The sequence below is a fragment of the Lactuca serriola genome, chromosome 3, assembly GCF_051521515.1.
Source record: "Lactuca serriola cultivar US96UC23 chromosome 3, Lser_US96UC23_V15, whole genome shotgun sequence".
In the NCBI taxonomy this organism is placed as follows: Eukaryota; Viridiplantae; Streptophyta; class Magnoliopsida; order Asterales; family Asteraceae; genus Lactuca; species Lactuca serriola.
The window spans coordinates 50,735,628-50,763,298 of record NC_136410.1 but is presented as its reverse complement, the minus strand read 5'-3'; the positions used below and the strand labels follow the sequence as shown (position 1 = coordinate 50,763,298).

Genomic DNA, 27,671 nt, shown 5'->3' with positions numbered 1-27,671 from the left:
TGAAGAATATCATCAATTTAACAAATCAATTCTAACATCACTACTAAGAACTAGACTATAAGTTCCAATCTTGGTAATAGGTGAAGATCACCTATTCCCCGTGATCAGATTTATTTTTCCATGCTCCACTTTCTTACTTTCTTTTATTCCTTGCAAATTAGAAAAAAAATTGTGAAAACCATATCTGGTATCAAGGACCCAAGAATGAGTAAGTTGTGAGTTATTGGCTTCAAAGTGTATATACCTGCCGACGATGGCTTGACTTTGTTATCCTTTATGTCCTGCAATTACTTGGCATAACTTTGTTTCCAGTGGCCTTTCTCGTTAAAATAATAGCAAGCAACCTCTTTAGGATCACTCATAGTTGGAATATCAGAACTGGGCTTGGGCTTGGACCCACATCTAGATGATCTAGAATGACCATTTCCCTTATAGTTTGATTGAGGATTTGCCTTCCTCTTCTTTCCCCTGATTTGTCCAATGGCTAGGATTGGAGCACTTGTTGTAGAAGGGACTTGATTCTTTTTCATCCCCGTCTGCAACAAGTTGTGGAGTTGGGTCAACGTGGTATCTGTGTTGTTCAAATTTTAATTTAAGATACAATGATCATAACTTAGAGGAAAAGAGTTAAGGACCATATCCATGGCCAACTCTCTGTTAAAAGACACGTTGAGTTTTTCCAGTCCCTCAATATATATATATATATATATATATATATATATATATATATATGTATGTATGTATTCTCTATACATGATTGCAAACATATTCTCCATCCTTTAGTTTGCAAGCCTTTAATGCCTTTATAACCTCATATCTCTCTTTATGTGCTTTCTTTTGAAACTTTTCCGCAAGATCCAAGCACATCTCATATGGCCAACAGTCTTCATAGAACTTTTTCAACTCAGGTACCATGGTTGCAACCATTATGCAAGAGACCTTTGTTGTTTCGTCGTAGTGTTGTTCATGATGAGTTTTATACAAACAATTATATGTGTGCATGCAACCCTAAAGTTGGATCTATGTTTTCACTATTAGTTATACAACTTTCTGAACACAAAAAGAAACCTGGCATGCTAGTATTATTTTCGAAATTCATATATAAAAATAGAATACATACCTTTTGTTGTTATATAGCAATAACAACTAGTTCCTTGAATTTCCTTAGCTCTTGAAAGCAAGTACCACAAGTGTAGTACCTCTAATGGCTCACAAACACACTAGGTGAAAGGATGAATATGGGAGAGAGGAGAGAAGGGTATCTTGCCCTAGATTTCGTCCCTTTTAGGGTTTCCCAAGGCTTGGACGAAATCTTAGTGCCTTAGGGTGCTATTTATACTTAAGGCTAACTAGGGTTTCAAGGTGTAAACCCTAATCCCTTAGCTTAGGGCCTAAGCAAGTCCATGGACTCCTTTCCTTAAGCCCTTAGACGAAAACTCCTAGATCCTTCTAGGATTTTCGTTCAAGCCTTAATAAAGGCGATCCAATGGCCCAAAGCCTCAACTATTGAATAATTACAAAATAGCCCCTACACTTTCAGTTAGTTCCTTTAATCCCAAAATTAATTCTAAATTAATTTCTGATTAAATACTAATTAATAATATGATTCCAAATTAATATATTATTCATATAATATATTAAAAATCATATTTATACCATAATTTATTATTCTTAACAATAAACCAGCCTCTCTCCTCAACAATCATCCTGTCTAGTCACCAGTGTGAAGGCAACCTAAAAGGACCATGCACAATCGGGTCAAGTACATACCAAAATAGTTATGGACTTAGACACTAATCCAACAGTCTCCCACTTGGATAAGTCTAATAACTATTCTGCGTATAACCTCAGATCCTGATTAGCAATCGTAGCTTTCAAAAGTCGTTGTCAACTTTGATCTTATCAGAAGCGTGTCCTTTAGATAAGGGATCATATATTCCTCCATTCTTGATATCGTATAGACTTGAGACATGGATTTTGATCATTCTCTTAGTCTATGTTCTGTTTCCCGATTTCCGATTTATGACGACTGACAACAGACTACAATTGAACACATCAAATTAGTCCCGGCTTGGCCAAGCGCTTAAGTGCCATCACTAAATCATCGAGGGGTCCACAGATATCGCTTTCATCCCACTTTTGATAAAAGGAACGGATAAATTTTGATTCAATGCTTGCTTGCACTCACTCATCGAATCACACACAACAATATGTTTTATGACACCAAGTTACTGGTGCATTTACATATTATCAATGTGTAACCGACTTGCAAGATACAACTCACACATCTCGGTTTCAAGAATATAAGATATTATCGTCTCACCAATCACTCGTGATAAAATCGATGAAGTGATCCAAGTGAGCGTGGGTTTAATCCAATGCTCAAATCATATTCATAAGCACTCATGAACGTTGCAGCAAACATTTGGTTATGTCTAATACACTTTAGACAATCCACACACCAATTCACGACAGTCTTCATTCATACCTACTTCCAACATATGAACGACTGTGGTCCATTCGAATAATTTGATTGTTCTGAACCAATTTAATTATTCAGGAAGTCAAAACATGAAAAGTGAAACACAAGAATAATACTAATCCCATATGGCCCTAAACTCTGGGTATAAATAAAACATTTTATTTAATCACCATATTGATTACTCATTATTTGTTTTTTCGGGTAATCAACTTCTTACTTGAATTATTACTACACTTGTCTCATGCTCTCAGCATGCACACAATGTTTACCTACGGTCCTTACTTTGTGAAATATATCAAATGAACACATTTCCAATCATACTTATTTCACAACTCCCAATCCTTATCATAAGTATAAGTATATCAAATTCTTGCCACTTATAGAATATGCTAGATTCTAACATTTTATGCAATGATCCTTTCGTAAAGTCATAGCTCAAAATCATCAAGACTTGGCCAATCTCTATCAGAAACAATTCTATATATATGATGGCTCTCATTCAAAGTACATTCCTTTGAACATCCTTCTTGCATAAAAGTTTCTATTCTAGACATAGATTCTCAATATCCAACTCCCAATATGGAAACATTTCCATATTTGCCATATGACAACTCATTCTTAATAGAATCTTATCTATTCATAATAATGTCGATATGGTCCATCCAATACCATACTTCCAACTACTCACAAGCAACCAATCTTCAGCGAACTTTGGATCGTCCTTTGATAGTTGTTTAATTATTTTAGTCAAAATCGATTCTAGTCCTTTTTCCCTCTTAATGCGCTAGACATTTGGAAAATTTTTGAATGGTCAAATATTATAGCATTTGCAATCGATCCTATACCCGAAGCTTATGGGACACGATGCCTAATGTCTTACATAAAGATATGATACTTTATCAATCTTCTGCCATAATATCTTATATGTCACGTTCTTATAATTCGAATTATGAAGAGGGATGCCATAATCATAATCGAAATTTTGAGAACGCACTATGTATCCTTGACTAAATTTGTTAACATTCCACAACCTAAGCCTTTAGATTTGAAATGAAGCATAATATTCTCTCCCTTAATTATAGCAAAACAACTTTTCAACCCTTACGACTTTGCAAAGTATAACTCTTGTTTTCTATAATTAATATTGCTAACTTGCAATACTTGCCATAATAATCATACAGGCATAACATTTATGCTCCCACTATCATGATGATTATTATCATATAAGCATAACACTTATGCTCCCACTAGCTTTGACATGTATTTAGAAAACAGCTAACTTCCAGAAGTTCATATTTCTAATACCTAATGCTTTGATAATCCTTTATCTAAGCTTCTCAAACTTATACACCTTTGCCTTAGATAACCCATATGTGTGTCTAAACAATTCAGACAAATTGCCAAATCTCACAATTTGAATCATGGAAAGGGATACCGTAACCATAATCGAATTCGAGAATACAATTTTCACAATCACTATCTTCTTAAAATCTCTCTTAGTGAAAGCATTTCCTCACAATCATTTTCATGAAGGAGGGAATCTTATGACACTTAGATTTTAATGGTGTATGTGTTCCTATCCATGCGAATTTGTCAAAACCAAAGTTTGCGACAAAGCCAAACTCATATGGACTGAACTTTCTCAATCTTGATTTCTTGCCTTATGGTAACACGAGTGCCCACCATGTCTTCCAAGTAGTTAAGCTACTCATCCTTTCCTATCAATGTACTTTTCATTGATCAAGGTGCTTGCCTTCTATGCTTTCAAATGAGAACTCATAGAACTCATGCATAATTAACTCAACTGGAATGGCACAGAAACAAGATAGTGTCAACACGATAGGTTGTGAACCTCAAGTCGTGTGCTAGTGATGATCGATAAGGTTTATTCTTGATTAGTTCTTGAACTTTTCAAGACCATTAAGACTCCCACTGACTCCTTGACATATAAGATTCTCTTGTCAATAACCATTTCTCGACAAATATTCAAGAGTTAGTGCAGCTTTTATCAAGACAAAACACTTCACAAAATTGGTCCTAGTTGGTATTTGTCTTATCCAAGACATCACAACTTTCCACATTTGATGAATGTTATAAACCTTCTTAAGACTTGTCACTCAATGTCACAATCTTTACTCTAAGACTTGTTTTTGGAACGAAGTATGATTGACTTCTTGATTGAACCATTTCTTCAATTCTTGATTCCTCTTCTCAGACATACAATTGTACTAAGACTCATTTAGAGGATCAATTTAGATATGGTTCTTATGATGGGTTTTGAGCATTCTAACACTTCCTAAGTGTACATGCAACCCTAATAACCTTGAATCTATGTTTTCTCTATATACATGCAAATTTCTTTTTCAAGGTTATTTCCTAACTAGCATGGCATGGGGAATATATAAAACATAAAAACTAGTAGAAATACATACCTTGTTGTTGCTTGGATTCCTTCAAGACTTTATGAGCCTAGCACCCCAAATGTTGTGCCTCAAATGCTTCACACAACACCACAAAACTTGGAATAACTTGAGAGAATACTTCTAGCACTCAAAATCGGTTATGCCCTCTCTAGTAACCTTATTAGGTCCGATTTCACTAGCCAAAGGGTCCCTTTTATAGTGGTGTCACAATTAGGGTTTTCACATGAATACTCTTAATTGTCATGACTCTTCATTTCTCATGACCCATGGGTTTGTAACTCCCATGGACTATCCATGGAGCTCCAAATGGTTACATCCATAACCTATAAACCATGGATCATTAATCCACCATAAAAGAATTGATGATTGTCATAATCAACCCTTATATATATATATATATATATATATATATATATATATATTTAATTAGTCTCACTTTGATCACAAAATTAATACTAGATTACTACTTGATCAAATACTAATTAAATAATACTATTATTAATATATTAGAACTTATAATATATTAATAATCATAAGTGCCATATTCTGTCGTTTAGTCTATCCAAGTATTGTAATGTCATGCAACCCAAATGGACCATGCCGGGTCGGGTCAAGTACATACCAAATAAAGTTATGGACTTAGACACTATATCCAACATCTTAATCATTAAGACCTATCATAAAACATAATAAAAGGTACTCTCCCTTCTTCTTAGAATAGAGAAACTTTTATCTTTCTGCCTACTTGATTCTTCTTATCCGTTCTGCTATTGATTGAAACTCTTTCCATCAACTCAGAATTACACTTAATTTTATAAGTATAATCATAATTACTAAACCTTTAGTAAATCATGACGAATATATTTGTCACTCTTGTGGTGGACTTGATCACTTGACATTTTGTCAACGAATTAGTCTAATTTCCAAAAATAAAATTTCTCAGTCATGATGCAACCAAGTTGCATGATTCCAAGTCTCTGTCCAATTGAAACTTGGGCGATGAGAAACTCTCCGTATTTGGTAAATTCTTGACATTTCCACAAATAACATAATCCATTATTGCTAATAACTGAAACATTCAAACATCAATTTTTCATACACGCCATTGCAAGGATAAATAAATAATATAAAATCAAAATTTATTTTATTGCGGAAAAATTTGTCCTTACAATGCAATTCAATTGAAAACTATGTTAATACATATTTCATAGCAATCTATTCTAACTCCAAGTAGTAGCTTAAAATTCTAATCTTCAAGCAATGCAATCGAAATCCATTTCTTCACGATTAGATTCAGCTCACTTCTTCCCTTAAGCTTCCTCTCTTTTCTTCGATCCTATAAAACATCAAAATGTAATCTTATTACATCATGTATTAAGAATCTAGAATAGGAACTTAAAAGAGTTAGTTAATGGATTTTACCTGAAGTAGAGCCATGCACCTTGACTCTCCCATCTCTTAGATTTCTCAGGTAGTTAGGGCAGCTTTGTCTCCAATGCCCCTTCTTTTGGCAATAAAAGCAAATTGACTCTTTTGAAATGGCACATGGAACTATCTCAGAGTTTACCTTTTCTGGATTTCTAATGTCACCATTTTCAATGTCCATTGTAGTTTGGGAGTTTGATTCACCAGACAAATTTGCTTGACCAGCACGCCAAATCATTGCTGATTCAGCAGCTATAAGCAAATAGGTGAGATCAATGAGGGTCACGTCATGATCCATCATATAGTATTCTCTAACGAATTCACTATATGATTCAGGAAGCAACCGAAGAACCCAATCAACAACTAACTCGCCTGAAATCTCGACACCCAACATCCTTAACCTATCGATGTGTGACTTCATCTCTAAGACGCGTGCACACATAGGTTTCCCATCTTCATGTTTACTTGCCAAAAGGGCTTGAGTGAGTTTGAACTTTTCAAGGCTTCGAACTTGTGGGTTAGGGAGAATAATTGGAGGAGGTGGAGGAAGTGAAGCATGATCTCTTGTTCCTCGATCATATCGCGGAATATCATCTTCGTTTGGAAAGCTTGTTCCATGGGATTTGGGAAGACCATGATTATCATAACTAGACATCTATAAAACGGGAGAAAATTCAAGTTAAGTTGATTAGAATCCTTGATGTGACATCCAAATGAAACATCAAGCTAGGATCCAACACAATACTCTACAACCTAGAAGATGGATGTCGTAATCTAGTTGCAGAATATTTGAAGGTAGGTAAATGACGATTTACCAATTTCCACCATAAAAAACGAAAAGGAAACTTAAGTTTAAAATGTATTGAAAACTCCTAGATATTTTGAGATTCATTGAACTTTTCAATGGCATGTTTAAATCTCGATATGCCCCTCGATTTGTGACTGGGATGCCGAGGATCATAAAACAGGGTGTGAATAACCATGCAAACTTACATGGTGCCCCCAATGTTACAATCACCTATTCGATGTTCTGGTTAACCACACACGCTCCACTGAACTATGAGAAACATTGAGTCACCCTTTGCTACCTTTGCTTAGAACCATTTAGTGTGCCGGTTAACCACATGCGCTCCACTAACGTCTTCGCAAGGGCACAAAGTGTAATTTCATGGAATTGCATCAATTCACTTTTGCCTAAAGTAACTAAGATTGGGAATTTTGTAAAAACATTTAGTTACTTTATACTTCATTATACTTTTAATGGAAAGGGTTTGCCCTATCCTACCCGTTCGGCTAACGACCCTCCACTAATCAAGGAAACGGTGGGTGAGAGTGGAAACCCATTAAACAGCCATTTTATAGGCCATAACCTTATACCCCCTTATAGATCGACTTCGTGAATGAGGCCTATTAACGGTAAGACTAGCATTTAAGTTATACATATATAATATTAGACTTTTAATGTTATACATAGTATAAGGGTGTATTTTACACTTTTAAAATACTAGGTGGTTTAATTTTATAAATTACAATTTTAATTTAATTAAATATAAACCATATCATTATGGATTTATTAACTTTCTTTTAATTATACACTTAATTAATTTAATAAAACCAAAAGGGTGTAATTTGAACTTTTCAAAATTAGGGTTTTAGAATTTAGACTTTTTCAAAATTAAACCTTTTAATCAAACAATTTAAATTCCAAAACTTGAGGGCAAGTTTTGAAACTTTTCAAAACATAAACAAGAACATTCTAGATCAAATTACAAATAATAATAATTAACCAATTAATTAGTAATAATCTAAATATGACCTAATTCAATTTCTTGCAAGATAATCTATCAAATAATTCAAATAAATCAAGTTTATCACATAAGGAAATGATTATCTAATTAATTTGACAATTATCTTTTATTTTGGTAAGGATATCTTTTAAATTAAACAATTAATTTTAATCTAATCCCTTAAATACCCTAGATTTCGAAATTTTGGGATGGGATAAATCAAAATCTTTAATTACCAAATTTAAACATTTAAAGGATAATTACAAGATATGGCATTATCCAAATCCCTAAAATTTAGGATCTAATCTTGGGGAAGGAGGCAATTTCAAAATCCAAGGGTTAGATAACCCTAGATTGCGAAATCTTGGAGGCTAAGGAAAGGGTTTGGGAAACCCTAGCCAAATTTCGAAAATCAGGGTTCAAGAACCTTAATTTTTTGAAAATTCATGCCTCCTAGGGTTTATTGGCCATAAACCCTAATATGTCAAGTTCATACATTTGAATAATGCTAATTGAAAAAAAAAAACAATGGCTTTGATACCACTGATGGGTTTTATACAAACAATCCTATGTGTGCATGCAACCCTAGAGTTGGATCTATGTTTTCACTATTAGTTATACAACTTTATGAACACAAAAAGAAACCTGGCATGCTACTATTATTTTCGAAATTCATATATAAAAATAGAATACATACATTTTGTTGTTATATAGCAATAACAACTAGTTCCTTGAATTTCCTTAGCTCTTGAAAGCAAGTACCACAAGTGTAGTACCTTTAATGGCTCACAAACACACTAGGTGAAAGGATGAATATGGGAGAGAGGTGAGAAGGGTATCTTGCCCTAGATTTCGTCCCTTTTAGCGTTTCCCAAGTCTTGGAAGAAATCTTAGTGCCTTAAGGGTGCTATTTATACTTAAGGCTAACTAGGGTTTCAAGGTGTAAACCCTAATCCCTTAGCTTAGGGCCTAAGCAAGTCCATGGACTCCTTTCCTTAAGCCCTAGGACGAAAACTCCTAGATCCTTCTAGGATTTTCGTTCAAGCCTTAATAAAGGTGATCCAATGCCCCCAAATCCTCAACTATTGAATAATTACAAAATAGCCCCTGCACTTTGAGTAAGTTCCTTTAATCCCAAAATTAATTCTAAGATAATTTCTGATTAAATACTAATTAATAATATGATTCCAAATTAATATATTATTCATATAATATATTAAAAAAATCATATTTATACCCTCATTTATTATTCTTAACAATAAATCAGTCTCTCTCCTCAACAATCATCCTGTCTAGTCACCAGTGTGAAGGCAACCCAAAAGGACCATGCACAGTCGGGTCAAGTACATACCAAAATAGTTATGGACTTAGACACTAATCCAACAATTTATATTTGCTCTAATATCGAAGTTTCATTTTGAAATTTTGCATCCAATCCATGTAGTTTGGACCAGCTAATTTCTCTTTAGAGAGGATTGATAGTAGAGTGAAGGTTGAGTTGTTGTTGGTGGAGGTTTGAGTAGTAACATCACCAGTAGAAGTAGACATCTATAAAAGAAGAGAAGTTTTTAGTTAGATGATATCAATTCCTTAATATTTTAACCCATAATAAGTATTCAAGGCTAGAATCCAGTATAATAATTCACAACTAAGAAGAGGGATGTCGTAATCTTATTGTGAGGTTATGAAGGTAGGTAAAACAATTCACCAATTTCAATCTATAAAATTCCTAGATCTTTTGAGATTCATTGAATCTATCAATGACATATCTAATCTCAGATTATGCTCTTCTATTTTTGACTTGGATGCCGAGGATCACAAACAAGATGTGAATAACCATGCAAACACGCTTGGCAACCTCGATGTCATTTATCATCTCTAATTAATGTGTTGGTTAACACACGCACTCCATTAACAATGATAAATTTTTTAGATGCCCATCATTTCTCTTTAAAGTCCCTATTAGTCTTTCGGTTAACTATACACGCTCTACTAATGACATATAAAGCATGATGTGCATTTTCATAGATTAGAATACTTTTCACATTTTTCATAAAGTAACTAGAGTGAGATTTTAAAAGATGATTCTAGTACTTTTGTATCATTATACTTTTAATGAGTTTATGTCATATCGAGCCCGTTCTGCGTACGACCCTTCACCAAACAAAGGAGCGGTTGGTGAGAGTGGACACCCATTCAACGACCATTTTATAGGCCGCTTCCTTATACCCCCTTATAGTATGGCTTCGTGAATGAGGCATACTAGCGATTCAAATGGCTTATTATTATTATTATTATTATTATTATTATTATTATTATAATATATATATATATATATATATATATATATATAGATGCGGTAAGAAATTTTTTTTGGTAGGAAGGTAAGAAGTTTTTTTTCTATATATTTTTTTGACGAATAAAACAAATGAATCACTAGATGAATCAAAAATAACATGATTCACAAAAAAATTCTCAAAAAAACATCTCGATGATTCAATTATACAATGATTTTGTTGTTATTCACTAAAATTGTCATAAAAATGAGTTTTTTTCTTAATTTACTTAAAAATGAATCATGAAGATGTTTTTTTGGGGATTTTTTCTTGTGAATCATCTAACTTTTGAATCATCTAATGATTCATTTTGTTTGTTTGTTAAAAAAAATACATAGAAAAAAATTTCTTACCTTCCTACCAAAATTTTCCTTCTTATTTGATTTTGACTCTCTCTCTCTCTCTCTCTCTATATATATATATATATATATATATATATATATATATATATATATATATATATATATATATATATATATATATAAGGTGTATTTTAAAACATTTCAAAATCAAGGTTTAAACTTTTAATTATCTAAATTAAACTTTTTAATTCAATTAATTTTAAACCAACTATGATCTAATCTTTATCCTTTAATTAACTCTAATTAAATTAATTTAAATCATTTGTGGGTTAAATAGTTATTTACTATTAAACAATTAATTAATTAATATAAATTTAATACTAACCCATTACCCTTTCTAATTTTTGAAAATTAGGGTATAGGTTATCCAATTTTAGTTATTATATTTTAAGATTTTTAAAACAATTGTGAAGGAAACTAGATAAACCCCAACATACTCTAACTATTTTCGAGATTCAAGGGGTGGGTGAATGGGTTTTGAGAACCCTAGCCATTTTCGAAATTTCAAGCCCTTAGGGTTTAATTTCTATAAATCCTAGTTCTGATCTATTCAACATTATCCATAATCAATTGGAAAGTAAGGCTTTGATACCACTAATAGGGTTTGTAGGTTATAAAAGAAAACATGAGTCGAAAAACTTAATCCTTAAGTTTACATGCAACCTACTTCGGATATAAATTTTCTCTATTAAAAGCAATAAACAATTGAACTTCATAAACCCTAAGGCAAGCCTACTATAATCGAAATTACAAGGATTAGGGTTTACATAAATCTTTGATTATTACTGTAAATAATCAAGAATATCTTTCTTCAATTTGCTTGGAAAGCCAACACCAAAATTATGATGTCTCTAATGGTTTGTACACAAACCCTAACAATAGAAGACTTATGAGGAGAGAAGACATGGAAGCATAATTTCTACTCTTCTAGCTCTTGGTATACTTGGGACAAAAATAGGGAGTCCAAGGACGCCTATTTATAGATGATAGGAAAATCCTAGAATCCGTAATTTGAAATAAAATAATATTATTTAAAATATGGAATTATCTACTTTCCAAATTATTCATATTATCTATATGGAGTATTCTAGAAACCATAGGAGGCGCCTAAATTCCGTTCCCCCTTGGAGGGATCTAGAATCCTTCTACTGTTCAACTATTGAACAGTTACAACTTAAGTCATTACACTTTTAATTAATCCAATTAATCCTAAAATTAATTCTAAATAATTTTTGATTAATTGTTAATTAAGTGTTACTATGTCTAATTAATATATCAATCTCATAATATATTAACAAATTATTTATTTCTATTTATTAATCATATACTAAATCAATAAATCAATCTTCTCTCCAAAAGTCATTCTGTTAATTACTAGTTTTGAGGGCAACCCAAAAAGGAATTTGCTTTTAATTCAAGTATATACCAATTTAGTTATTGGCTTAGACACCTAATCCAACAGTTTTCTCGTTGTAATTTTTAAGAATCTGTCAAAGCCTTCCATGGACGCGGATAAATTTAAGATTTGGACAGGTCATGGGTGCTGAGCAAATTGTCGTCAGGTGCACGTCTTTAAGGATGCATGTGTTGTTCTCATTGTAGGAGGTTGATGGGTAAGGAACTTGTTGCGGCCAATAGTTCTTTTCAGAAGTACCGGTGATTTTGTTAGGGAGCGTTGAGCCACTCGATTTGTGCATCAGATTTAGAGAACATGGTTAGCTCGTGGTATGGGTTGGATATTTATAGCTGAGAATGGGCAGTCATTATTATGTTGGATTGCTTCAGAGTTTGATAAGAGTATTTTCGTGGGGGTTTTGCTTAGTATGTGCGGGTTCATCGGGTTTAGTTCCAGACTGATTTTCGATCATTGATTGTTGTGTTTATCAGTAGCAGTTAAGGATATTTGAAGGATTCAAGCTGTATCAACTAAGGGTGAAATTGATGAGTCAACCCTTAGACAAGTTTAGTAAAGTTTGTATCTTGGTCGCGGTGTAGGACTTCTCTTGATTTCTTGGTTATTGAATTATTGTTCCTATTGGGTTTGAAATAGTAGCTGGAATTAGTTAGTGGAAGATCGGAAATCAGCGAAACAATGTTCATTTTTAAGGTAGAAACGTGGTTACGTAAGATTCAGTTTCAGCAAGTCGCATTTCGTCAAACGTGGTTGCACATTGTTGGGATATGTTCAATGTCATAATAGTATGGAATCTTAATTATGGTCGATAGAAGAATGTGTAAATGGAGGTTGATGCTCATTGTTTCATTTGATTTGCTGGTATGTAACCTTGTGGGTAAGGTCATGTTTAGGAAGAAAGACAGTTAGCCTGAGGAGTGTTTTGTCCTCTCTTGGGGAGTGTGATATGTTGGATCAATCATTCACAACCTTTTTAATTCCTAATTGTGTGCGGTCACGTTTCGTCAAATGTGATGTCAGTGGCTGCTGGACTAGGGAAGAGTGTGTGTCTCAAAACGGCAAGTTGATTTGGGAAGAGATAAGATGTGGACTTGCTAGAAAAGTTAGGGTTGTACGTTAGCAGTTATTATTGGAATTATCCTTAGTGGAATCGTGTTCGTTCCATGATGAGGATTCATGTGATTTCTCTCCCTATATTACATATGTCATGGTAGGGTGTATACTAGACTAGCTAGGTATTAGTAACTGATGGCTGTTATGAATAATGTTAGAGTTGATGATAAATCGAGGACTGCTAATAGTCCTAAGGTTGATGATAGCCCATAGTTATTCAGATTGACATGGGGGTAGTAGTATACTAGTTGGGAATACCAAGAGGACAGTGGTGCGGGTGGTTTTAAGACCCTTGGGAGTTTTGGCAGATGATTGTGCACCTATACTACTCTAGGAGCCTAGGTGTCACATAATTTTTGATATTGTCGATGTTTGTGCTCATGGGAGCGGTTAGTTAGTTACGACTCGTTAGGAAGTCGGGGGTTGATTTGAGGACCTAAATCATGATATATGATTTTGGTGCGGTATGATCTTAGTCATTGTTGTTCCGTTTAGCTATCGCTTTATCTAGATGTAGGGTTTTTGGACCTCGTGGATGTGTGGGTTAGTTTATATCTCGCTTGTACTTTTTCACTCAGATGTCAGTAAGCGAGGTTGTCAGTTTCTGCAGTTAGTAATGGTTTCTTGTCTACTGCTCTCAGTGGGACGACGTATATCAGGGAAGTTTTGTTGGGGTCATACTTTTGAGTTTTGGTCAACATGGTTGATGCTGAGAGAGGCCTTGTTTACAGTGGGGACACTTCGCAGAGTTTTAAGTTAATGGAAAGGGAGACAACTCCTCTTTTTTCGGTTGGTTGTGATGTATTGATCCTCATTCTCTATCAGGATCGTTACTTTGACTTGGGGAACACTCTACTCAGACTTGGCGTACGCGTTTGGTTTTAAAAATCTTTGGGTTTTTAGTCACTGACTTGGGCATTAGGGGTGGTGATGGCTCGAGCTAGATGACAGTGGTGCAGTTGGTTTTAAGACCCTTGGGGGTTTTGGCAGATCATTGTGCACCTATATTGCTCTAGGAGCCTAGGTGTCACACAATTTTTGATATTGTCGATGTTTGTGCTCGTGGGAGCGGTTGGTTAGTTACGACTCGTTAGGAAGTAGGGTGTTGATTTAAGGAACTAAATCATGATATCTGATTTTAGTGTGGTATGATCTTAGTCATTGTTATTCCGTTTGGCTATCGCTTTATCTAGATGTAGGGTTTTTGGACCTCGGGGATGTGTGGGTTAGTTTAGCTCTCACCTGTGCTTTTTCACTCAAATTTCAGTAAGCGAGGTTGTCAGTTTCTGCAGTTAGTAATGGTTTCCTGTCTACTGCTCTCAGTGGGACGGCGTATATCAGGGAAGTTTTGTTGGGGTCATACTTTTGAATTTTGGTCAACATGATTGATGCTGAGAGAGGCCTTGTCTGTAATGGGGACAGACATGTTCGCAGAGTTTTAAGTTAATAGAAAGGGTGACAACTCCTCTTTTTTCGGTTGGTTGTGATGTATTGATCCTCATTCTCTATCAAGATCATTACTTTGACTTGAGGAACACTCTACTCAGGCGTGGGGTACGCATTTGGTTTTGAAAATCTTTGGGTTTTTGGTCGCTGACTCGGGCATCATGGGTGGTGATGGCTTGAACGAGAAGTAGTTGGTCTGGAAAATCACTAGAGGGGGATAATGGAAGGGGTGTTTCAGAATGATTGGTAGGGTAGATTTCGAGGACGAAATCTAATTTAAGTGGGGGGGGGGCAGTGTAACACCCGTATCCCATAATGGTTCGATTTAGGGCTTCTACGAGTCAAAAACATGGATTTTGGGAAAAACCGGGTGTCACGACATGATCACAGCGTGGTCATGAGGTGACAAGCTGTGAAATCCCCAAATTTATGGTCATTTTAAAACTTTTTGTTTATGCTTATTTAAAACACAGTCTATTTACAAATGCAAAACTTGGTGCCGTAAAAGTATTTCAGAAGAAATGTTTTTCATTAATTTATAAAATCTTAGGATGTCATAACTGATACAAGAAACATAGGCATAAACGTAGTCTTTACATCATTTATAGCCTATATTTCCTCAAATCTCTCATCAGGTTCGGATGTTAATATCTTTGTACTTTTTCCTATGATACAAAAAAATTGAGTGGGTCAAGTTTGGAAACCTAGTGAGTACATATAGTTTTCAACCGAAAATAATAAAATTAGTGTGTTTAATTATCAAACAATTAACCCAATTATCCATCCTTATTTTCTTATTTATTCTTCCCTAAGGGTTTATCATAAGTGTCATCGTATTCATCGTTGTTGACAGTACTGTTACATGGATTTCTCTGCAATACATGTTAGTAGGTTTCTTTCTATTTTTATTCATAAGGACATCTTAATCATCATTACTGATAGTACTATTACAAGGATTTCTCTGCAGTACGGGTCAATAAGGTAGAGTACATTAAATGGGCATGAAGTTTATCACCTACAATTTATAAACCTACTTGTGTTCCACAGGACGATCATGAATAGTATGGTGGTTGTCACCTGTACTCTGTTAAGTGACTTCATCATTGGTACACTAGTACCATTCCTACATCATTGGTATACTAATACCATTTCTACATCGTTGGCACACTAGTACCATTTCTACATCGTTAGCACACTAGTACCATCCTACATCGTTGGCACACTTGTACAATTCCTACATCATTGGCACACTAGTTCCATTTCTACATCGTTGCTACACTAGTACCATTTCTGAGTCATAGCATCCTATAATTGCCTACATCTTTCCTCATACTATGGCATTTTATCATACAGTGGTATCTACTACTACCCATCGTTACCCAAATGTATTAAATTTATAAAATACATATATGGTATATATTAAATAATATTTCATCTAACACAAAACATCTTTGCACATAAGCACATATATCATTTAATTATTTAGAAACTTCATATATATATATATATATATATATATATATATATATAAGATGAAAGTAACTATGCACTCACTTGATAAAAGTGGATGCCTGATGATTTTGGCAGCGCTTTGCTTCGTACTTTTAAAAGACCTAGACGTATAAAGTACTAAGTCGTAGTCTAGTTTCGTAATCCTGGTGACTATAATAATTATAGTCTGGATTCCTCACTAACCTGAACGTCTACACCAAGATCTATCAAATAAGGATCAGCCAAACATGACAGTTGGGAGGCAGGATCATTTCGGCGTGTAGCCTTTCTGAAATCTAGCAACCAAGCCAAGGTGACTATTCTATACACCTCTCCCATAAGCAGATCAATCAGTATAACGACATGGAATTACTAATAAATAGTATTTATAGGTTCATAATAACGAATTATGACTATAAATATAAGTTATAATGAAAGAAAGAGAGTGTAACTTAAACTTACAGAGATTTTAAGTGAAAGCCGGGAAAATGAAGGGACAAAATCCTAAAACAGAACAGTACTATTTTCTAAACTCATAGACCCTTCAAAACTTTGCTAAATGCCCTAAGGAACCTCACATAAATTAAATGTAAGAATGAGGAACGCTCGAGAGAGAAAGAGGCTTGAATTTGGTGCCAAATGAAGAAATTTCGGAGGATATATATAGGTAACAACAAGGTACACTACGCACAGCCTGGAGGTGTGCCATGCACCTGGGCTATGCTGGCTCCTGCGCTTGCTTTCCACGTGTCGCTATGCGAATAGGCGACCTCTTACCCTTCTAGAACCTGTCACGTGTCCAATTCTCATAGAGCCATGTGTCGCAATTAAGTGGAGCCATGTCACCTTGACCTTTGGAGGAGTGGCGATAGACCGTGCCACATGACGCCCTCTCGTACTACCACATCATCAGCGCGCGTCGGGCGTTGCGCACACGAATTTCCTTATTTTCAAAATAGAATAACTTCTTCATACGAGCTTTGTTTTCGACTTTCTTATATCACTAGAAATCTCGTGATGAGATCTATGAATTTCATTTAGACTTCGTCGGCTAATTTTGAATTCATTTTTAAAGTTATATTTTTTTAACAAGCTTAGACTCTTAAAGTCCGTTAAAAATTTATAATTCTCTCATACGATATCCCTTTCGACTGTCTTAATATTGAAAAAATCATATGTACAAGATATCCAAATCCCATTTAGATTGTTTTTCCTAACAATCAACCAATCTCTACTTTCAGTTTCAGAGCAGTATACTGCTGCGCTGAAACTTTGAAAAATCATAACTTCCTCTTACGAAGTCAGATTTGGACATTCTCTATATGAGCGCTCTTGTTTTAACGACTACTATGAATTATGTTTATATCACTTAGGCTAAAAAGTAATTTATCGAGAATTCACTTTTTTACGATACGGAGTCGTGTCAGTTTAATCGTGAAACTTCTATGAAGCATAACTTCTTCATACGAAGTCAGATTTTAGCATTCTTTATATGTACGGAGTCCTATTACGTACAATATGACTTTGGTTAACATTATTTATCCTAAATAATATTATATTAAAAAATCATTTTTAGTGCTTATTATCTCTAAATTGACTAGCCCAAATTTTTGGGTGTTACACAAGCCAAGTAAGAAATGTATATCTGGGTTTGTGCTCACCACGTGAGGAATGCTACAACCTAATCCCATGATATTTTAGGGTTTCCCTCGTATTTAAGCCCCATTATCTCAAATCTAGGGTTCATTAGCAGCCTCCATTACCCTCAAACCTTAGGAAAAACCCTGGCCAAAATCTCTTGTGGTGGTTTTTGGCCTTTTGGTGCATTTGGGAGCTTAAACATTTATGCTTTTATGTTGCTAGATCTATGTGAGCTTTGATGTTATCTCTTCACCTTTGGTCTGGAATGTAACATCCTGTTTTAGGTCATTTTCATTTCAACATGGTGATCAAGGATTGGATATTAGCAGGATTAGAATCATTGAGGAAGCCAGTTTTGAGCTCATTTGGAGATGGATGATGTATTTGATGATCCGGGTATTCGGTTGTGATTTGGAGCTAAAAGGGTATTTTGGTAATTTATCAGTTGAACTTTTATGGAATCGGGATATTGGCTGGTATGAGTTCCTAATAGTGTAAAGTGTCTTGATACCTTTTCGTGGAAATAGGGATGGTCAAAATCAGAGTTGTATCAAGAAAGTTATGGTCTTTGGATGGTTTAGGGTTTGGGGAAGACCCTAGTATGCGAAGCGTACCAAGAAGGTACGCAGGGTGCGAGGAAGGTTACACAAGGCATAGTTGGAAGAACACGCAGCGTAGAGGAAAAGTTGGGTCGGCATACAAGACCTCGTACATTAGGCGTACACGGAGGTACGTTGGGCGTACGAGGGACATATTGAAAACCCTAATTTTTAGGGTTGTACCGTATATAAGCATAATGTTAGTCATTTTTATTCATTGCCAAGGCAGCCCCAATACCCTACAAACCCTAAATCGACTTTGTTTCCTCTTGAGCTCTTGGATGGATTTGGTGTCCTTTTGTGCTTTAGGAAGGAAAGAAGAGGAGTTTGAAGTTGCTTGGCTTGGTGGAGTAGCCTTAGATCCAGAGCCATCATCTTGTGGGAAAGCCATTTGAGGTATCAAGTTTCAATCTTTCCGTATGTATATATAGATCTCCTCATTGGTAGTTTATTGTGATTTTGGCCTTCTTTTTGAGTTAATGGATGAGCTAAGTTATTTGAATGTTAATCCTTTCAGATCTGAGTTTGTTTTGGCATCTTTGAGCATAAAGATGCAAGCTTTATGTGTATTATGTGGTCATGCATGTATTAAGTGACCCATTAAGTCCCTTTCTAGCTTAAGAGTCTCATGTAGTCGCATGTGGACGTAAAGTTGGCAACTTTACGCTGGGCGTACAAGCCTCCAAGCGAGTATGATGCGCATACATGCTTGTATGCCCCGCATACTCTGTGTGAGTGGGTTTGTGCATTTGGGCTACCTTCTTGGACCTAGTTGCTTGGTGCCTTGTTGGGCCGTCTGAGAAGGTGTGTTTGGTTTAGGGTTAAGTAGTGGGCTTTAGGTAAGGCCCAAATAAGGGTTTGGCCCCAATTTGGAAAATTGGGCCATTAGTGGACCTTTATGGATCTTTTGGTCTTTGGCCATGGTAGGGCCCAATGGGTTGGGTCATTAATGGGCCTAGTTAGTTGGGCCATCTTTGGGCGTAGTGTTGGGGTTTAGCCTTGCTTAGTTATTGATTATGGTGTTGGGTTGTTTGGTTCAGTTCAGTAGCCATTTCACAGCAGCAGCAACAGTGTAGGATTACTCGTGTAGCGGTTGAGGTGAGTCTTCTCATTATACGTACCTGTGTGGTAATTTATGTGTGACCGGAGGGTCTTATTCGTATTATTGACCGGAGGGTCTCATTTGCTTATGCTGATCTATGTGTTATTATGCATTCTGTCTTTGTGACTTATGTTATTATATTATTCTGTGTGTATATATTGAGTTATGACCGAATGGTCTATACCGAGACGTGGGACTGGAGGGTCTTCACTGAGACACATAACCGGAGGGTCCTTATCGAGATTCAGCCATGAGAGGCTAATTATTTGTGTATGTGGTATTTTGAGGAACTTACTAAGCTTCGTGCTTACAGTGTTAATTTAAATGTGTTTCAGGTACTTTTGTAGATTCTGAGAAGGCAGAGGCATGATTGTACACATTCACCGGCTTATGATGTCTTGTGGATTTTAGGATACTCTGATATTGTTTTGATAATGACTTATAATATATGTAATGACTTGGATTTATGAGTAATGTTTGGTAAATTAAAATTGAAAAAAAAATATCTTGAAATTTGAGGTGTTACATGGAATGGATTGAGGATATGCATGGAGCATGCATGTCTATAAAGTAATCATTTTATGGACCTTTGAAGTCCCCTTTAGCTTCTAGAAAAGTTGGAATTAGAGACTTAATGGATTAAGGACTCAAAATCATTAAGTGGAGGTTTCAGACTAAAGTCATGACGTGACAATGAGGGTGTCACGAAGTGACCAAGGAAGGATTTTGTGTCTGAATTGTTATGTTATGCTCATGATGTGACCAAGGAAGGTTCACATTGTGATGCATGTTGAGTGGGTTTTCCATGATCGAGATGGCTGAGTAGGAATGAGTTGAGTTGGATTCGAGCTGAGTGAGTTCTCACGATGTGAACAAGGGTTGGTCACGATGTGAGGCTCGACAATTGAACCTATTGGCCTTTGACTTTGACTTTGAGCATTGACTTTTGACCATAGTTGACTTTTGGTCAAAATAGGGCTTTAGAGTGTAGATTGATAGGGTACTTCTTTATTACTGTTAGGTGTCTCGTTGTACCTGTCTACCTAGTGTGTGAGATTTGTGGTGTTTAGTTGCTATTCGTGAGGTGAGTATTCTCACTATACTTACCTGTGCGGTAATATATGTTGACCAACTGGGTATTATCTGTTGATTATTGCTATATGTGAACTGAGTTGCAGATAACTCTAGGACCGTTGTGAGTCCATGGGAGTGTTGATAGTCCCTAGGGTTGTTGATAAACCGGGAGGTGTGCTGTTAATCTACAAGACATGTTGTTATCCCGTTGGGACTGAAAATACTCCCCATGGTTGCTGTTAACCCATAGTTGGTTATATCATGTGTTGTATGTGACGTTTGAGATTGCTGATAGTTCCAGGGATGTTGCTAGAACATAGCTGGTTATTATGTTGTGTTGTATGAGATATTTTAGGTAAATCACTAAGATTTATGCTTACATTTGTGGATTAACTATTTTGTAGGTACTTATCGAACAACGAAGGCGTGATTGTACACACACATCAACCGTTTTATGATTCGAGATTCCGCATTGTCTTTGGTATAACTCTAATATCTGAATAATGGTTTATGAACAAATGATTAATCCAGAATGTAACTTTATTAAAAATGGATGTTATATTTTTTTAAAAATGAGAAATTTAGCATGGGTTTTGGGATGTTACATGAAGTTTCTGGTTCCTGTGACCTCGGCATATGATCTTCAGTCAACGAAACCACTACCCATTGGCGCTTTCTTTTAGGCAGGGAAACCGCTCTTCATTTTACTGCAGGGCATCTCAACTGGCAGCTTCCTTTCATGGCGAGCTATATTAATCTGTAACTTGTTTTTTCTGCAGTAAGTTCCATCTAGTTTTGCTTCCAATCCTTTTTCATCAGTCACTCCTACGAAACAAATGAAACCATAGTACTTACCATTATTTCCCTTTCTTCCACTAAAGTAGATGTCTGACTGTTTCTTATGGTGCGAGAATACCTTTCTAAATTCGTCTTTCTAATTGGTGGGATCTTCACCACTTATATATTAAAACGGCATTCCTGCATGGAGAATTGAAAGAAACCATTTACATATCGCAACTGGAAGGCTATATAAAGAAAGGAAACGAGCATAAAATGTATTGCCTTACAAAAACACTATATGGTCTAAGACAAGCACCTCGAGCATAGAACACAAAGCTTGAAGGGATTTTGAAGAGTATGAAATTTCAAAAGTACATGAAAGAACCATTGGTGTACCGGAAAAAATGAAGGATCTAACCTGTTGATTTTAGCAATTTATGTTGATGATTTATTTATGACAAGTACAAATTTGAAGATGATCAAAAGGTTCAAATTAGAGATGTCCAAGAACTTTGAGATGTCGGATGTTAGAAGAGTAACTTACTATCTTGGCATTGAAGTTAACAAGAAGAATCGGGGATTACTATAAACCAAGAAGCGTATGCTCAACGCATTCTAAAAAAAGTTGGTTTACATGATTGCAATCCGACCCACATTCCAATGTAACCGGGAAATAAATTGTGGAAAGCCGAAGATGAAACCGAAATCGACCCAACACAGTATTGAGTGATTTTCTCATAATAATCAAAAAATTATTTTAATTAATTGTGTTTACATATTCTAAACTTGAATGTTTACGTAGATTAGCAAAAGGTAACAAATAATCTTGTTCAACCAACCAATCCATATGTCATTCTTATTATACATATTTTTTGTGATCAAACATAGCTATTGGTGGGTAAAAATGAAGAAGAAAAAAAAAAGACATAGATATGTTGAAAAAATAGATCAATAAATAAATATATAATGTTGTTTTCTTTTATCTCACAGTATCACGTGAAGTCAATAGTAATCGGCTTCAAATGCTCGTAATGTAAATGGAATGGCTATAAATGTCATATTGTGATGTTTATAAACTAAGAATGTGGATGTATTTGAATTCTATAAAGTTTAATAAACTGTTATATTATTATCATTATTATATTTTTCATACGATCGACTTTATATAACCATTTTTGAACTTTAAGAAAATTCTAACTGGTTTTTTGTCCACCATTTCATCTAAAAAGTTCAGTTAAATACGCCTTTTTTTCCATTAACATGATATTCTACTATAATTAAATTTAATCCATTAAATACTAACTAAATAGTTCAATCCATTAAATATATTCGACCCCTTTTATTATGTTATTTTATTATGTTATGAAATTATTAGTAAATTATGAAACTATGGATTGTATCTCCTAAACTATTAAATTAAACTATGGATTGTATCTTCCATTGAACTATGGATTGTGATTATTGATTGTCTCTTCTATTAAACTATGGATAAGGGATTGTGATTATTGGTTGCATCTTCTATTAAACTATATTAAACTATGGATTGTGATGCTCTAATGGACCTTAGAATTGTCGGATGAATGCTTACTCACATGTACAAATCATACACGTCAATGAAGTACCCTAAGGAAAAATAACATATGCAACAAATTAAATTAAATGAAAAATAGTTTGTGGAACAAATTTAACCGAGACGCATGTAAAAAATAACTAATTAAACAGATTGAGTTGTAAGAAAAATAAGTTATGTAGCAAATCCAACTAAGACTCCGAGACACACCTCTCATGGGATCTTTATGTAAAACTCCAAATTTATTTCTTGCATTAATTTGTAATTGAACAACTTACTGATTAGATTTTATTTCACATCAAAAACCAACAATACACATAATATTCATAATCATAAAAGCAAAATAATAACTTCAAATAATCCGCCACATCTTCCTCTTAATTTACACCACCCATAAATCTGATTCGTCTATGTCAGAAGATCATTCACCCATCCAAGATCTGGACCATTTACGGGGCTGTCATTGTAAACATTCTGGCTTGAACTGCTGCTCCTCGAGAATGAAGTCGGAGTTGAATCAGACAAATCATAAACACCACCACACCCGTTGTTGAAGCACTCATCTACCCACTGCGAGTTCATATTCATATTCTCCTCCACAGACATGGCCTCCATAGATCTCATCAGTTCAGTTAGCGACTGATTGCTGATCAGCTCATTCATCGACTCATTCTGCATACAACTGTTGTTTCCAAATTGGGTCATCCCCAAGGACTCGGCTCTAGCTAGCCTGTCTGCAAATCGGGAAATAGGGGAGAACCCTGCTCCGGATCTGGCCGGAGAGAAGGGCGGAGATGCAGGTGGCGAAAGGGAAAGGCTGTCGATATCAATGTTCAAAGTGGAGGTAGGCGAATTGATGTGATGGACACTTGAAAGGCACCGACAATGGGCACAACAATGACACGTCTCCGAATGATGCTTCTTCGCTGGAACCGTCGTCTCCGGTGGCACCACTCGGAGCTGACGCGGGGTGTGAGCGAAAAAGCAGATCTTGCGCTGGCAGTTCTTCCCGTCTTTGCACGCTTCAGTTCGGTAGCGAGAAGGATGTAGCCAACACTCAAAAACTCCATGAGCAAACTCACACGAATCACCACGGCTGCAGCTCCCACGACGGAAGTCTGCACACACTGTACCCAAGTAATTATACCGACGAGGACACCTCCGGCGAGCCTTTTCGCCAGGATGAGCGAAGGGACAGTCAGTCCAGTCATGAGATCGGCTACGGGTACACTTGCGAACCTTGAACTCATAAATACGGAAATGATCAGCAGAGTAGGGATCGGCATCTTCATCAGAATCCACACCGGAGTTGTAAGGCAAGAATTTCTTGAAGAGTGTTTCCTCGGGAAGTACCCTGGGAGATTCATTCTGCTGCTGATGATACATGCTGTCTATGAGGGCCTCCTGCGAGGAGGCGGAGGCACGGCGGCTGAGGAGCTTGCGGGGTGGGATATCGATGTCCCTGAGTGACTTTTTGCTGGCAAGATAGATTTGGTGGGAAGGATGGAATCTGTGTTGTTCAAGGCATCCACTTGCCATGACCTCTTCTGTGTTTTGCATGTGTGAAAGAGAGAATTAGGGTTTGAGTGAAGAAGATGAATGGAAGGAGATGGGTATTTATAGTGACAGAGAAAAAGGAGATGACGAGGACGATGTGGGTGTGCGTGGCCAAATGGTGTAAAAGGAAAGCATGCAGAGGGGAGTATGTGGCAGCTCGATAGAGAGGGTATTGCATGCAAAACCAAAACACACAAACTCTAAAATTGGTTTTGGGTTAAAGTGGTTTGGTTGTTTTGTTTTTATTGTCGTCACCCTTTTATTTATTATGGTTCATGTATCGTGGTCTCGTTTTTGTATTCATGTACCGTGGTCTCGTTTTTGTATTCTTCCCTTTGCATAAATGTCCAAACAAAAATATTACTCTATCTGTAAAATTTAAAGTGTTTTTATCTTACTTTTGGTAAAAGAAGTAATAATATATTTAGAGTATTATAGATGTAAGGAATAAGTAAATGTTGTCTTTTAGCATATGTTCAAAGCATATGTTCAAACGATCAACGTAAACATATAAATCGCAGTCTAGAACATATACAAAGTGAAATGGATGAAAATACTTGAGTAATGATTTTGACTATAAAATTATCAAATGGCGGGTTTAATAAAACTTGTAATTATATTCATTCTTGTTCTTTTTGGAAATTTAGGCAAACCTTATTTAAGTACTTAGAAGCTAGAGGAGAAAGAAGGTTATGAAAAAAATAAAATGAAAAAAAGACTACAACACAAATCACACTACAAGAAATCAACACATTATCAATAATGCCTTTAACGGCGAAAATGACTTTTATCGGTGACACAACACTTTGTCGCCACTAAAAGTCTTTGTCGCCAATAAAGGCGTCGCCGGTAATATCTTGTTAATTGAATATGTGTTATCCCCTTCTGGTAAACCCCAACCGTCCTACTAAGTATTTAATCCAACGGCTAGACCTCGTTTTCGCACAAACCCAATACTGGCGACAAAAAGTCGCCGCTAAAGGTTGGAAAAAAAGACACTGCATAAGTTCTCTCATTAGTTATCGGCGCTATTGGTCATTGTTGCCGCTAAAGATTTAAGTGTCGCCGCTATTGATTGTCATCGCTAAAGATTGACGCAGATAACACTTCCTCTTTCTACTTTCAGCTCTCATTTCTGTGCATTTTTTTCCTTTTTCCTCCGACGACTTTCGCTTAATCGGCCTTTCCCGAAGGCTAGAAGACATATCGGCGACATCTTTAGGCCACTGGAAACTCCCCACTTCGACATCTCCGACGATTCCATTGTGACATTAATTTAGGCATTGCTGCTGTCGATTTGCTCCGATGTTCGTGTTTTTCTTCCTAATTTCTCATTTTCCTTCTCTTTTACCGTTGATTTTCACTTGTATTTGTGATTAGTTGCAAAAATATTGTTTCAACATATATTTTTCTTCCACAGTCACCGAGGCTACCGTCAGGTGTGTTGCTGTCACCGGCGATGATTACCACCACTACTGCACCAATTGTTAGTTTCTAGTCACTACAGGTTCTATTCATTGTGATTTTGGAGATTAATTGCAAAATTTATGTGTATTTGATATATGTATTTCGATTTGGTGTATATATGTGAAAATCTGTATTTGGTGTATGTATATGTGTATAATATGTATGTGAATGTATGTGTATTTTATGTATATGTGGGCATTTGATATATGTATGTGAATTTGGTTACATATTGGTGCATTTAATGTCGTTATGTATCGGTTTTTTTGCACCATAAAACATTGATCTAAAAAAAATTAAAAATATTATTATCCGCGACATTATTACTGGTGACAGAAGGACTTACCGGCGACAAGGGTATTAGTGGCAACATAGGGTATTACCGCGACAAGAGCATTAATGGCGACAAATATCTTTACCGACAACATTCTGAGCAATAGCGACAGAGCAGTATCGACGACTTTTTAAAGGCGACGTGTCGCCGCTATTGCCTTTATCGGCGACGTTTCTAGCCTTGACCGGTGACTTTTGTCGCTGCTAATTACTTTTTTTCTTGTAGTGTCAGTACATGTACCTTTTTTCTAGCCTTGATCGACTGATGCTCTCTCTCTCTCTCTCTCTCTCTCTCCGTTCATCGCTGAGAGATCGAGAGAGAAATCGTCTTTGGATGCACCGTTGTAACTGAAGCATTGATTAATGCTCCCATTCAGGTTAAACCCTATGCCGACGATAAATCGTCAGTATAGGTTTAATGAATACTACGTCGTTTGATTATCTAACAAATAAAAAAAATAAAAACTTATTTAAGTTGACGTCATGTCGTCAGGACAGAGTTCCACGCGGATAGCCACATTGTATTTCGATGTCATGTTGTCGAGATTGCTCCCGAGAAAACAATGTTATTTCTATTTTCTACACCACTTAATATAATTAAATAGAAATGATAATTTACGCAACCTATATCGACGACATATCGTTGATATAGGCTTTCAGAAACCGCATAAATTACTATTCCTTCCATCCAAATATATGGCAATGACAAATCGTCGTCATAGGTTCGCAAGTCAAATTAAGTTGGTAAACCCTATCCCGATGAGAAGTCGTCGACATAGCATTATTTGTCTCGGTGTCGTCGGCATAGATGTTGTCGTCATACATTCTTATAGTGACGTAAGGTTGATTGAAGTGGATGAGATGGTTGCTGGTGGTAACTAACGTGGCCTCTATTGTTGGCGGTAGGCATTATCTCCATTAGCAACAAAGTCCATAGTCATGCGAGAACGACAAATTTTTTCTTGCCATCTTTCTGCTCTGTATCTACAACACCGCACTATGATGTAGACAATAACATCACATGACATGGAAGACATCCAAGTTGTCAAAATCGTCATCTTGATCGTAGGATCGTATGATCATAAGTATGAAAACTGAGCCAGATTGTAACGCTCTAAAAATTCCAACCAATTTAAACTTTTCAAAAAACAACCCAGTTTCATTAAGTTATTACAAAAAGGTTTTTAATACAATTATTATCAGAGTCTTCCCAGAACCATATCATAAAGACATAATCATGAGGAGCGGTACGATCACGTCTTTGCCTTGCCA

General features: G+C 35.8%; 2 protein-coding genes across 2 annotated transcripts in view; one reads left to right on the top strand and one right to left on the bottom strand.

Annotated features, from left to right (window-relative positions):
• Window positions 1–21,185, top strand: part of LOC145092256 (uncharacterized) — a 42,830-nt gene extending 21,645 nt beyond the window's left edge. Inside the window, exon 9 of the mRNA XM_079030187.1 lies at window positions 21,100–21,185. The gene's annotated coding sequence lies outside the window, so the exon portion shown is untranslated. The remainder of the gene's footprint in view (window positions 1–21,099) is intronic.
• A 2,105-nt stretch (window positions 21,186–23,290) lies between these two features.
• Window positions 23,291–24,665, bottom strand: LOC145092255 (zinc finger CCCH domain-containing protein 2-like). The gene has a single exon (XM_079030185.1). It carries the CDS (start codon window positions 24,603–24,605, stop codon window positions 23,454–23,456), a length of 1,152 nt encoding a protein of 383 aa, XP_078886311.1. The 5' UTR covers window positions 24,606–24,665; the 3' UTR covers window positions 23,291–23,453.
• Window positions 24,666–27,671: the final 3,006 nt, after the last annotated feature.